The sequence below is a fragment of the Macrotis lagotis genome, chromosome 6 (genome assembly GCF_037893015.1).
Source record: "Macrotis lagotis isolate mMagLag1 chromosome 6, bilby.v1.9.chrom.fasta, whole genome shotgun sequence".
NCBI lineage: Eukaryota > Metazoa > Chordata > Mammalia > Peramelemorphia > Peramelidae > Macrotis > Macrotis lagotis.
The window spans coordinates 84,858,140-84,872,793 of NC_133663.1; the positions used below are offsets into that span (position 1 = coordinate 84,858,140).

General features: G+C 34.8%; 1 protein-coding gene across 6 annotated transcripts in view; it reads right to left on the minus strand.

Moving 5' to 3' along the window:
- The window catches only part of PARD3B (par-3 family cell polarity regulator beta), a 1,291,415-nt gene that overhangs the window by 515,332 nt on the left and 761,429 nt on the right, over window positions 1-14,654 (minus strand). For all 6 annotated transcript variants that reach the window (XM_074191565.1, XM_074191567.1, XM_074191566.1 and 3 more), the window contains one exon: window positions 9,251-9,439. In XM_074191565.1, coding sequence (XP_074047666.1) covers window positions 9,251-9,439 — 189 coding nt within the window. The remainder of the gene's footprint in view (window positions 1-9,250; window positions 9,440-14,654) is intronic.

Sequence of the window (14,654 nt, forward strand, 5' to 3'; positions counted from 1 at the left end):
ATTTTCATTCATTCATTTATTTGTTTGTTTGTTTGTTTGTTTGCCTATTTATTTATTTATTTATTTATTTTAGGTTTGGGTTTTTTTTTGGCAAGGCAAATGGAGTTAAGTGGTTTGCCCAAGGCCACACAGCTAGGTAATTATTAAGTGTCTGAGGCCGGATTTGAACCCAGGTACTCCTGACTCCAAGGCCGGTGCTTTATCCACTATGCCCCCTGGCCGCCCCTATTTTTTTATATTTAATTAATTTCTTTTCACATTATTACAATATCTTGTTGTAAAAGTAACCATAATCCCCCTTCCTCTCACAAAGATAGAGCAACCTCAAGAAAAATAAAGTGAAAGAAAAAAAGAAAAAAGTTGTACTTCAGTCTTTGTTCAGATACCATCAGATCTATCTCTGGGATGGATCGCATTCTTTATCATAAGTCCGTCAGAGAAGTTGTTTCAATATTTTTTTCCCCACAGTTGCTGTTGCAACGCCATTCTATTTCTCTCCACTCCTATTTATTCTATTCCCCTTACTTTCACCTTGTTCCTCCTCAAAAGTGTGTTGTATCTTATCACTCTCTCCCATACTCTTTCCTCTCCTCCATGTCCTTATCCCCATCCCCCTCTCCCATCCCTTTCTTCTCCTTTTTCTTCTAGAGTAAGATAGATGTCTATACCATATTGATTCTCTTGACTTATAATGAGTTTCCAGTTCATTAATTTCCCCAAATCTTTTCAGATGAACTGCCATCTAAATTGTTTCTCAGTAATTTGCATATGTGAAGTTCATTTTTTGACTCCATGTCAGATTTTGATTTATTCCCATTTAATTTAATATTATTAGATTTGACAAAATATTTTAGATTTTTGAGAATAATGAATGGGCATAGGGTTGGGTTTTTGTTGGCTAGTTTTTTTTAATTTAATTATGAATTCTTCAGTATTTTCCTCTTTCAAGTTTGGAGTGATGTTAAGTCATAAATGAGAATATAAGCTCCTTGAAGCCAGGTATGCTTTCTCTGTTTTTGGATCTCAAAATTTGAATATAGTGTATTCTTAATTAATGTCAGTTGGATTGGGTTGTTTGGGATGAGGAATTAAAGTAATTAATCCAACCATCAAAAATAATGATAGCAGACATAAAATAATGATAGTAGACATAACTAGCTGCTTAAAGTTTGCAAAGGGTATTCCTTTACCTTTTCTTTATCTCATGATATTCCATGAGGTAGATACTCTAGGTATTATCCCCAATTTACAGATGAGTATGGGAGAGATTAATAGATTTATAATGGTCATAACACCTAGTAAGACATACAAAGAAGAATAAAACCTGGGTCTAATGCTAGCTACCATGTCATCCATTCTTTTTATGATCCTTGTATAAAAAAACATGTCTGATAAAAGTGAATAATGAACTTCTCATTGAATATGTACTACAATAGCAATATTTTTCATAAGAGGTCCCCTATTGCTATTCTGCCTTCCCCTTGAACCAGCAATACCATCACTAGATCTATATCCCCCCCCCAAAAAAAACCTCAAAGAATAGGGGAATATATACAAAAATATTTATAGTGGTTCTTTTTTGCGATGTCAAAGAATTGAAAATTGAGGGGATGCCCAGTAGGTGGAGAAAGACTGAACAAGCTGTGTTATATGATTGTGAAAGAATGCTATTGTGGTATAAAAAAAATGGTTAGCAAGATGGTTAAAGATAAATCTTGGAAGTTGTCTGTCAGTTAATGCAAAGTGAAGTGAGCAGAACCAGTAGAATGTTGTACACTGTAAATGCAATGTTGTTAAGGTGCTAGTCTATGAAAGACTTAGCTATTCTCAGATCAAGACAATTCCAAATGACACATGATGAAAAATGCTAACCATATCCAGAGAGAGAGAGAACTGGAGAACTCTTAGTATAGATCAAAGCACATTTTTTAAAAAAACTTTTTAAATGTATGTTATTATTATTATTATTATTGTTATCTTGTAACATGACTACTTTGGAAGTATATTTCATATGACTTTACATATAACTGATATTATATTGCTATAGATGGGAAGAACAGGAAGGGAGAGAATTTGGAACTAAGAATTTAATAAAATTAAAAAGAAAAAGAAAACTATAGAAAAAAACAGTGATGAGTTGTTTTTAAAATTATTTCTAAAAAAAATTCCTGTGGTAAGAAAATAATGATTGCTCTAAATTCAAATACCATATACATTTATTAAATACACACTGTGCACACTGTGTATATATATATAAACTATATTGGGAGAGTCACAAAGTTTAGGTATGATATGGCCCTTGCCCTCAGGAGCTTTACATTGTAGTAGGAAGACATCAAATATACAAATAATTAGAAAATAATGTAATACATAATAAGTGCATCAGTAAAAAGGCAGGGAAGGTCATTACTAAGAGGAACACAGATAACCAGGATTTTGAACTGGAAGGAACTTCAGGGATCATTTAGTTTAACAACAACCTTTTATAAGTAAGGAGAGAGGCTAAGAAAGTAGATTACAGAAGTCCCCATAATGTAATGATACATCTAATTTATGGTTTGAAAAATGTGGAAATATTTGATAGGCTAATATGGGGAAGAACACTTCAGGAAAAAAGGACAGCCTAAGAAAAGATACAGAAGCCGGACAGGTAGGGGAGTGTTCAGGAGACAGACAGCAGTTTGCACAGATGAGAATGCTTTGAGCTAAGTTTGGAAAAATAAGGTGGTGACCTTGTAGCATGATTTCAGTGTCAGCATGAAGTTTAAACCATAAATGATAAGGAACTGCTAATGATTTATGAGCTAACTGGATTTACTGAGTATAGAGAAGGTTAATCTGACAGCAATTGGTAGATGGAATTTAAGGAAAAGGAGTGAAGGCATGGCCATATACTCTAGAAAGCTACAGTAGTTGGTTGAGTATTAAGTATATGGCCATGCCATGTATCTCAGGGAACTGATGAAGAAAAGAAACAGAAAAGAAGAGATACATCACACAAGAAAAACTTATTACTGATTTAGTATTTTAATAATAAGAATAACACATTGCTACACATAATGCTTTTTAGATTTATAAGTTGCTTTCTTTATTGAGACCTCACATGTAGATTATGTGAATATTATTTCCAATATACAGTTGGGAAAACTGAGTCTTGGAAAGTTCAAGTGATTTGGATCATATGTTTAAATTTGTGGGTTATCTAGTTCAACTCTCTTATTTTAAAGTTGATGGAAATTATGTTTAAAGATATTAAGATGCTTACCCAAGGTCAGAGTTACTATTAGCCAGAGTTAGGAATTGATTCAGGTCTCTAGATTCTTTATACAGTGTTCGTTCTAAGATACTATGGTGAGTTTAAGGAGAGAGAAGACTCTAAGATAATACCAAGGTTTGTTATCTAGTTCAACTCTCTTATTTTAAAGTTGATGGAAATTATGTTTAAAGATATTAAGATGCTTGCCCAAGGTCAGAGTTACTATTAGCCAGAGTTAGGAATTGATTCAGGTCTCTAGATTCTTTATACAGTGTTCGTTCTAAGATACTATGGTGAGTTTAAGGAGAGAGAAGACTCTAAGATAATACCAAGGTTTCTGTCTTTGAAGTGCTAGTCCTAGGAAGTACTGGTAGAAATGATGAAGATCAAGTTTGGGAGGAAAGATAAACTAGCCTTTGAAGGTGGGAAGAGAATGTCTAGACAGAGGTATCTCAAGGGAATTAGAGAATAAAGTTTCAAAGATATGAATAGATGAGAAAGCTCTAGGAATGTATGAGATTGTAAACAAAGTATAGGGAAACAATTGTTATTTTTATTATCTTGGCCCTGCTTACCCAGGAGCAATTAAGATTTCTCCAGTTATTTAAATGATTTTATTTGTATGAAAAGTTATTTTTGCACACACACACACACACACACACACACACACACACACACACACACAATCACAGAATTTGTTTATATAGTTCCTGGATTTGTAGGTCACCTAGTACAACTCCCTTTTTTTTTAAACAAAAAGAAAAGATCCAAGGATAGAATCTTTTTTTTTTCAAGTATTTAAGTTTTATTTTTCCTCTCAATATTTGCTTTACTTTTTCCTTTACTTCAGAATTGTCTCACCCATTTTCATTCTTCCAAATATATATCACTGGGTTAAAAACTGTTCTAAAACCAAGAACATGGAAGTAGTTCTGCTGTGCATACATAGCTAAGAAAAAAAAGTTTTTCAAGGATAGAATCGACTGTTGATCCCCTTTTTTTGTCTCAGCACTTGTTTATTTATTTATTTATATTGTCTTTTCTTATCTTTGCTATTTTTTAAGTTTATTTTTTGGGGGTTTTCTTGGCAAGGCAAGGGTATTAAATGATTTGCCCAAGGACACACAGCTAAGTTAAGTATTAAGTGTCTGAAGCCGAATTTAAACTCAGGTCCTCCTGACTTCAGTGCTGGTGCTCTATCCACTGCATCCCCAGCTGCCCTTCTTATTTTTAAAAAAATATTTAGTATTTTATTTTCCTCAGTTACATAAAAAAAACAATTTTTAACATTTTTTTCTAAAACTTTGAGCTCCATATTCTCTCCCTTCCTTCTGTCCCATTGCTCCTCTGTGAGAAAGCAAGCAATTTGAAATAGTTTGTAAATCTGTAGTAATGCAAAACATTTCCAAAATAGTCATGTTTTTAAGGAAAGCATAGATCCCAATCCAAAAAAAGAAACCCCAAGAAAAATAGAATTAAAAATGTATGCTTCATTCTGTATTCAAACACTATCATTTCTTTTACTGGGGATGGATAGTATTCTTCATCAGTCTTTCAGAGTTGTCTAGTCACTGTATTGCTGAGAAAATCTAAATCATTCACAGCTGATTATCATACAATATTGCTATTACTTTGTACCAGTACATTTCATTTTTTTTTTTTGCAACAGTTTTTTTCCAGGCTTTTCTGAGAGTATCCTGCTTATCTTTTCTTATAGTAGCATGGCATTCCCTCATAATCATATAATACAATTTGCTCAACTATTCCCCAAATGCTGAATATCCTTCAATTTCTAATTCCTTGCCACCAGAACAGAGCTGCTATAAACATACTTGCACATATAGGTTCTTTTCCTTTTAGTTTCTCATCTCTTTTGTAGTAGCATTGCTGGAACAAAGGGTATACATAATTTTATAGAACTTTGTTTATAGTTCCAAATTGCTCTACTGAATGGTTAAATCAGTTCATAACTTCAACAGTGCATTAATGTCTCACTTTTTCTACATTCCTTCCACCATTTGTCATTTTCCTTTTCTTTCCTATGAACTAATCTAATAGATATAAGGTAGTACATTAGAATTATTTTAATTTGCATTTCTCTAATCAATACTGAGTTAGAATTTTTTTTGAATATGAGTATAGATAGCATTGATAACTTCATTCAAAAACTGTTCATATCTCTTGATGATTTATCAATTGGGGAATGGCTCTTTTTTCCACAAATTTAACTCAATTCACTTTATGTTTGAGAAATGAGGCCTTTATCAGAGAAATTTATTTTCTTTTATTATTGCTACCTGTATTTTTCTCCATCCTTTTCCCCTTACATATCTATTCTATTCTAGTCTTTCTTTTTTTTTTTTGCATGGTAAATGGGGTTAAGTGACTTGCCCAAGGCCACACAGCTAGGTAATTATTAAGTGTCTGAGCCCGGATTTGAACCCAGGTACTCCTGATTCCAGGGCTGGTGCTTTATCCACTGTGCCACCTAGCCACCCTTATTCTATCTTTCTTTTCTCCCTTTCCCTTCCTCAAGTGTTTTGCTGACTAACCCCTCCTCCAGTATGTCCTCCCTTCCATCACCCACCCCTTTTTTTCTTATCCCCTTTCCCCTACTACTTTTCTATAGGGTAAGATAGATTTCTATACCCAATGAAGTATTTATGCTGCTCCCTCTTAGAGCAAATTCTCTTGGGGGGGAGGGGTTTAAAGTTCACTCACTTCTTCTCCCCTCTCCCTTCCCCCTTCCATTCCAATGTACAAAGCTTTTCTTTTTTTTTTTTGCCTCTCTTAAGTGAGACAATTTACCTCATTCTACCTCCCCCTTTCTCTTTTTCCTAGTACATTCCTAGTATATTCTCATCTCTTAATTTTATTTTTATATAACCCCTTCATATTCAACTCATATCTGTGCCCTTGTTAATATCTACTCCTTTTAAATGCCCTAATGATGAGAAAGTTCATATGAGCTACTCGTATCATCTTCCCATGTAGGAATATGAACAGTTCAACATAATTAAGTCCCTTATGATTTCCCTTTCCTGTTTATCTTTTTATGTTTCTCTGGAGTCTTGTATTTTTTAAGATCAAATTTTTTGTTTGGCTCTGGTTTTTTCATCAGGAAAGTTTGAAAGTCCCCTATTCATTAAATGCCCACCTTTCCCTCTAAAAGGGTATGATAAATTCTGCTGGGAAGCCGATTTTTGGTTGTAATCCAAGTGCTTTGCTTTCTGGAATATTATATTCCAAGCCCTATGATCCTTTAATGTAGAAGCTGCCAAATCTTGCATTAGCCTGACTGTGGCTCCACAATACTTTGTTTCTTTCTGGATGCTTGCAGTATTTTCTCCTTGACTTAGTATCTCCGGAATTTGGTTTTAATATTTCTGTCAGTTTTATCTCTTTTAGGCGGTAATTGGTAGATTCTTTCAATTACTATCTTACCATCTGGTTCAAAATTATCATGGCAATTTTCCTTGATAATTTCTTGAAATAATGATTATGTTCTTTTTTGATCAGGGCTTTCAGGCAGTTCAATAATTTTTAAATTATCTGTCCTAGTTCTTTTTTTCAGTTCAGCTGTTTTTCCAATGAAATATTTTATATTGTCTCTATTTTTTTTTTGTTTCTTGATTTCTCATAGTCTTTAGCTTTCATTTGCTCAATTCTAATTTTTAAGGTAATATTCTCTTCAGTGAGCTTTTGACCCTCTTTTCCCATTTGGTCAATTTTACTGTTTAAGGAATTTTTTCTTCAGTTGGTCAACTCTACTTTTTAAGATATTCTTCTCATTGACTTTTTGTACTTCTTTTACCATTCAGTTTAGTCTATGTGTGTGTGTGTGTGTGTGTTTTTAAGTTTTTGCAAGGCAAATGAGGTTAAGTGGCTTGCCCATGGCCACACAGCTGGGTAATTACTAAGTGTCTGAGGCTGGATTTGAACCCAGGTACTCCTGACTCCAGGGCCGGTGCGCTATCCACTGAACCATCTAGCCACCCCAAGTCTGGTTTTTAAGGTGTTATTTTCTTCAGTATTTTTTGTGACTCCTTAACCAAAATGTTGACATATTTTTTATGATTTTCTTACATCATTCTCATTTCTCTTCCCAATTCTTTTTCTACTGCACTTAGCTGATTTCCAAAATCCTTTTTGAGCTCTTTCATGACCTATGATGAATTCATATTTTTATTGGAGGCTTTGTATATAGGAATTTTGACTTCATTATCTTTTTTCTGAGCATGTGTTTTGATATTCCTTCTAACCACAGTAACTTTCTATGGTCATATTTTTTTCTGCTGTTTGCTCATTTTCCCAACCCATGATTTGATTTTAACTTTTTTTTAAAATAGGTCTCTGGGGGGGCAGCTAGGTGGTACAGTGGATAAAGCACCGGCCCTGGAGTCAGGAGTACTTGGGTTCAAATCCAGCCTCAGACACTTAATAATTACCCAGCTGTGTGGCCCTGGGCAAGCCACTTAACCGCATTTGCCTTGCAAAAAACTAAATAAAATAAAATAAAAAATATAAAAAATAAAATAGGTCTCTGCTTCCAGGGTGAAGGGTGCAGTATCTCAAGCTTCTGGGGATTTCTGTAGCTGTTTTCAGAGATATTTCTGGAGACATTCAAGCTTTCAGTTTTTCCAAGATGTTTTGATCTAAGGGGAGGTATTTAGTCCTCTCTGGCCTGTGTTCTGATCTGGGAGTGACCACTACACTCTTTTCTGCCTTGAACTGTGAGTCACTCCCCTGTGGTCACAAGCTCTGGTGTACTACTGCTCCTCCTTATCATGAAAGCCTACCCTGGGACTGCCACCTAGGTTTGTGAAAATTGTTTCATCCTATTCTCCTGTGGGTTCTGCTGTTCTTGAATCTATTTAGCATGATTAGTTAAAGTTATTTGGAGAGGTTTTGGGGGAAGAGCTTGGGCAAGTCCTTGCTTTTACTCTGCCACCTTGGCTGACATGCTTTTTTTCAGACGGGGTTCTTAACTTAGTATCCTTCCATGTACTTTAAAAATTTACATTAAATTTACATTTCATTAAAAAATTTTAAGGATAAAAATAAATTCGGTATAATCTTTTGTATTTAACTTTTTACTTTTAAAAATGTCCTGATAAAGGGTCCATGGACTTCACTAGGATGTCAAAGGTGATCCCTGACACAAAACGTTCTTGTCCTAACAGGATGAGAAGAGAAGAGCTAGCATAATCAACAGAGAATGGCCAGCAATATGGACAAGATGAGGTCCAGTTGAAGTGTGATGGAAACTAAAAGACCAAAGAATACTGGTATAAAATACGAAGAGGTTAAAGAAAAGGCCTGGGAACATGGCCAATGGATTGGTGACTACAAGATTATCAATCACATCTGAGACAGCAGTTTCTTAACAGTGGTAGAAGACTGAAGACAGATTGCAGGATGGTCATGAAGAAGTGGAGGTATCAGTTGTAAACAACTTTTTAAGAAATTTGGCAGTAAGAGAGGGAGAAGAGCGAGAGAAAGGATAGAAGGAGGTTGGAGAAGAAGAATCCAGGGATGCATTCTTTAGAACTGAGGGCTACATGTTTCCCAGTGGCAGGAAGTAACCAATGGAAACAGGTTAGATTTCAGATACAGGCTTATTACTAGGGAAAGGATATGGAGGAAATGGGAGAAGACAGAGGTCAAGCATAGGGTGAGTATTTACAGCAAGGAGTATGTATGCCTCTTCCTTTGAGAGATGGGAGATGGAGGAGAGTGGCTTATGCTACTATGAAATTCTGAAGAAGACATGGCATATCAGTTGGTCTTAATCTTCTAGGTGAAGTGGGAAGTTATCATCTGATGTGAACAAGGGGTACTGTGGTCTGGGGACCTGAGGAGAAAAGGGATACTTTGGAGCACAAAATGATTTACTAGCATATCCTTAGAACTGTCCTAAATCTAGTTATCAAACTCTGCAGCATAAACCAGTACAAACTCAGACACTTCAGGGTCAGCATCATCCTTACCTACCTTAAAAGCAGCACCTCCATGGATTATAGACTTGATAAAAATCCCCAAGTCAGCTCCTGTCTCTCGGGATTTGTTCCCCTTTAAGCTCACTCCGAGCCCTGCAGATCCTGAATCATTGAGAGGGATCTCAAAGGTTAGCTGCTCCGGAGTCTCCAGAGACAGCACACAGCAACGGTCAGGCTCTCCTTTCTGTTAGGAAAAATGCAGATGAAAACAGTGAAGGACAGAAAGTAGATTAAATGTCTCATACACAGGGATTGTCAAACACAATCCAATTGGCAAAGACAGGATGATTGGACCTAATACAGTTTTGCACTATTTTTCCCAGAGGGTAAGGACTGTTTCTTTTCTTTCTGTAAAGTGATGAATGTGCTAAGTATGTGCTTATGTGCTCCCAATAAGGAGTGCGTAATGGTAGCCAACAACAACTCTTTGGCTAAGACAGAGGTCTAATATCTGGAACAACCCAGAGGCATTAGAAAATTCTGTGGAGTATACTGAATAATTAAAGAAATGGAAAATGAGACTTAGAGAATCTTTGGAGCTAGAAGGGACCTTGGAGACCAGCTAATCCTGCCCCTCATTTTACAGATGAGGACATGAGACCCAGAGAGGCTAAAGTGTTAAAACTTCAGGGAAGTATCTAGCTTATATAAATTTAAAGTATAACATTACTGAGTTCTGCTAAACAATTTCCCCTACTGCAAGAAGTCTTTTTTGGTTCTTCTTAATGCTAGTGCTTTCTCTTTGAAATTATCTCCAATTTATCCAGTATTTACCCTATCTTCACCCAATTGTTTACATATTGTCTTTTAGATTAGAAATTCCTTGAGGGCAGGGCATGTTTTCTGAGTATCACTACCATAAACAGAGTGCTTGATACATTTTAGGCATTCAAGGCTAATTGACTTGATTTGACCTAGGGTGATACTGTTTAGTTGATTAGTCCTGTGTGACTCTTCTTGACCCAATTTGAGGTTTTCTTGGCAAAAAATACTGGAAGGGTTTGCCATGTCCTTCTGTAGCTTATTTTGCAGATGAGAAAACTGAGGTAAATGAGATTAAATGACTTGCACTGAAACCACACAGCTAATATATGTCGAAGATTAGATTTTCAATAAGTATATGATTCCAGGATTGGCGCTATCTACTGCTTTACCTAGTTTGATCTGGGTGCTGAAATATAATTGAGATCCTTCTCCAAATAGAGGGAAACGTTTTTATAGATGACTATATATATATGTCTGTGTATGTATGCATGTTTTAATATATGCCTATATATGCACATTTATATATGTGTGTATATACACATAGACATGACACATGCATTTTAGGTATGTAACCCTGGGGGCAAGTTACTTAACCTGTTGCAGGCTGTTTGTCTCAATAGCCTCATCTGAAAAATGGTCTAGAGAAAGACAAACCTCTCCAGTATCTTTGCTAAGAATACCCCAAATGAGGTCACAAGTTTAGCAGACTGCACAACAACAAATATATACACACATATAAATGCATATATGTATATATATACTTTCACACACATCTATATATGCATACATAAACACATGTATATATCTATATAATTACATATATCTTCCTCAGTTCATAAATATTGCCATCACTCAAAATTCCCATGACACCAGATGGGATAAGTGGAGCAGCAAAAGAGATTTATTTAGAGTGGAAGTCCTCAGGGAAAAAGAAATAGGGACTCAGAAGAGTGACCTTGAGAGGTACTGAGGTCAGCAGTACAATGATGTAGAATCTAGAAAGAGTCTTTGTTTATGCTTGTATTAAAAAATGGAATCTTCTTTAGGTTATAGACACAAAACATGAAACATATGAACCTCTAATCAGAATAGTTTTTAAATGCATAAAATAAAATGAAGAATTTCAAAAGAAACATATAATAAAGCATAGTTTTTAAAAACGAATTAACAATTTCAGTAATCCTAGGTTAAGAATCCATGAAGCAAAGGGTCTTTCTTTCATTTGGTTGGTGTCTGACTGCTCCTATGTTGGTGGGGAGGTAAGAGAGTGTGAAAGACAGCTAGCACCATATAATTATCATTGAGCTGAGAAGGATAGTAGAGAACATCTCACCCAACTTTAGCTTTATATAAGTAGGGAACTTTCAGAGAAGTTGTGACTATTCAAGATCATACAGGTAGTCAATCTATGGTATCATGTCTCTTTCTACTACCCTAAAACCAATATTCTTTGGGTTGCCTCTTTAGGCTCCCCTTACTAAGGTATGCTTACTCCCAACCATGGTTGACTAATTTAGGAAGCAACTTGATTCTGCTCCACTTTCTAACTTACTTTCCTCATTTCAAATCAGGGATGATATAAATCTCAATCCTTCGGTCCTGACATATTCAGGCTGTCAAACATGAAAAGGACTTAACTAATTTAACACATATATGTATGTATATATATATATATATATAACTATATATATATATATATATATAACTATATAAAATATATAATAAAAATAGTAATATATTTTCTGATACTAATGAGAAGGGAGTAAAGGAAGTTTTTTAAGATAATTTTTTAGAATTTATATTTTTCCAACTCCATGTAAAGATAGTTTTCAACATTTATTTTTTTTTTGTAAGATTTTGGGTTCCACATTTTTCTTCCTCCCTTCATTCAATCCCCCCCTTTTTTTAAATCAGGTAGATGATAATAGGGAAGAAAGGAGCAGTTCCTGAAGATTCACAACAGATAGACATCTATATGAATAACTCATTCCTAGTCTAATCCACAGCTTCACTTTCCTTCTTTATCTTCCATTTTGAAAAAGCAATCCTAGTCCTTCACACACTTCTGTGAACTTTCCCACAATGTCCTTTCATCCCCATTTTCATATTTGTAAATCTAGAATCATGCCAACAAATTTAGTCTAAAAATATGAAAACAAGATACCACTAACTATGACCAGTTGTGTTTTTACACAAAGAGTTGTTTTCTCTCTTCAACTCTGCCTTGGAGCTACTGTCTTTGGGAACTTGTTGGATTAAAATTACATAGTTCTTAAAATTCCTGAGGCTGCCTGAACTTTAGTCCCAGAAATAACTTTAAAAACTTAAAGACCAAAGACCTCTAAGCACACAGAGTTGTTTTTTTTTTTTTTAGGTTTTTTGCAAGGCAAACGGGGTTACGTGGCTTGCCCAAGGCCACACAGCTAGGTAATTATTAAATGTCCGAGACCAGATTTGAACCCAGGTACTCCTGACTCCTAGGCCGGTGCTTTATCCACTATGCCACCTAGCCACCCCCAAGTACACAGAGTTTTAAAGAAGTATTTCCTTTTTTGTAATTTATTCTAAGTCAGGGATTCCTACCCTAGGTTTATGAACTATTTATTTTTTAATGTTTTGATATAATTATTCTTTGAAATCTCATGTATTTTATGTTATGCATTTAAAAACATAATCCTGAGATGAGTCCTATTGCTTCCAAAAGGATCTAAATAAAATGTTAACTAAATGAAAATATAAAATTTCTAGTAAATTAAATTTCATTGGTTAACTGAATAAAATGTTTATACTTGTTAGTTCTTTATCTAACTCATCAAGATATCCTCTAAGAACCTATGTCTTGTGGCTTTGTTATGGAATTGTCCAAGTAAATACCAAATTTACACTCTAAGTATTTATCTATGACTTCCAAAGTACCTAAATTGGAATCTGTACTATTCCATAATAATTTACATTTCAGGGAGTCTTAGGATTCAATTAATTTTAGTTTGATAAAATTCCAGTAAATGCTAAATTAAAGTACATCTAGTTACACTGTAAGTTTGAGGATTGGACACATTAAAAAAAAATCCTCACTACAAATCTTTTAAAGTGGCTACTCTCAAAATGGTCCCTTATCTGAGGGGGGCAAATTGACATAAGAACTGCTCCTTCTCGAAGAATGTATTCAGCCCATTTCACTCTATAATCGAATCAGACTTCCTTCAGAAATGGAGTCTATTTCTAGGCCAGTCTGATAATGGCTATTCCCCCTAATTCCCCTTATTCAGTGCACAGTTACAAGTAATGGAGGGACAGAGCAGCATGAGATCAAGGTAGTACTATATTTACCTCTCCATCTAAAATAAACTTTACCATTCCTGACTTGAGCTTCTGCTTTTGGATAGCAAAGAGCACAGTCTTGTTAACTATTGAAGATTTTTCTCTAGCATGAAGAAGAATGGAACAAGCCAAGGTACTTTCCTCTAAAAGTGATGCAATAGCCCATTATATTACTTAATTCTAAAGAGCTGATTCCAGTAACTTTTCAGTTTTCCTAAAGTGCACAAGATTCAAAAAATCTAAGAAAAGGACATTTCTTTGAGGTGAAGTCAACTACTCAAGTCTTCTTGTGACATCCTTCCCTCAAAGCAAGTGTTAAAGGTCAAATGATCACTGTTATAAGTGTTTTAACAAAATGTATGCTAACTGAAAAACAGAACCTTGGAGTCAGGAAGGCCTGGGTTCAAATGTCACCTGTGACACTGGATAAGCCTTCAATGACCCCCAGGCAACTGGCTAAGATTATAAATCTTTAAAAATGCTCATCAATTCTAGTTGAAGAAGTTCCTTTTCAGGAGCTCTCTATATTCATCTATTTCTACATATACTTTTCACTTACCACTACCCAAAGGAACAAATGAAGGGAGCTCTAAAGAAATTGTGACAAGAGATATATCTTCAATTATGTTGTTTTTTTTTCTTTAGGTTTTACATTTTAAAAATCTCTAAGGATAGAGACCAATTCTCCTCAATAAATCTTATTACTTTGAACTCAGAGTGATGCTATCAGGGATGATATGGCTCAGAAGGAGCAAATAAGGAAAAATATAATCTCACTAAATATCAAATCCTTTGAAATAAAGATCCAACTTATTGGAAACTTGGAAAGTATTGTTTCATTGATAGAACAAAGTTAAAAGCTCTTAAATTATTTTTTCCTCAATCATAGCATCTTTCCCCCCCCCTAGGAATGGTAGAAACATGGTATCTGAAGTTCAAAGGAAAGAATCCAATTTTTCTTTTCTCACTATCTAGAGGGGGCTATTTTTTTTTAATGCTGATTCTTTTATTTTTTTTTATAGATTTCATTTATTTTGAGTTTTACAATTTTCCCTTAATCTTACTTCCCTCCCCCCACCCTCACAGAAGGCAATTTGCCAGTCTTTACATTGTTTCCATGGTATACATTGATCCAAATTGAATGTGATGAGAGAACTCATATCCTTAAGAAACTTAGAGTAAAAGTCAGCAAAATCAGATAATAAGATATAAGGTATTTTTTTCTAAATTTAAGGTAATTTTCCTTGGTCTTTGTTCAAACTCCACAATTCATTCTCTGGATACAGATGGCATTCTCCATCACAGAAAGCCCC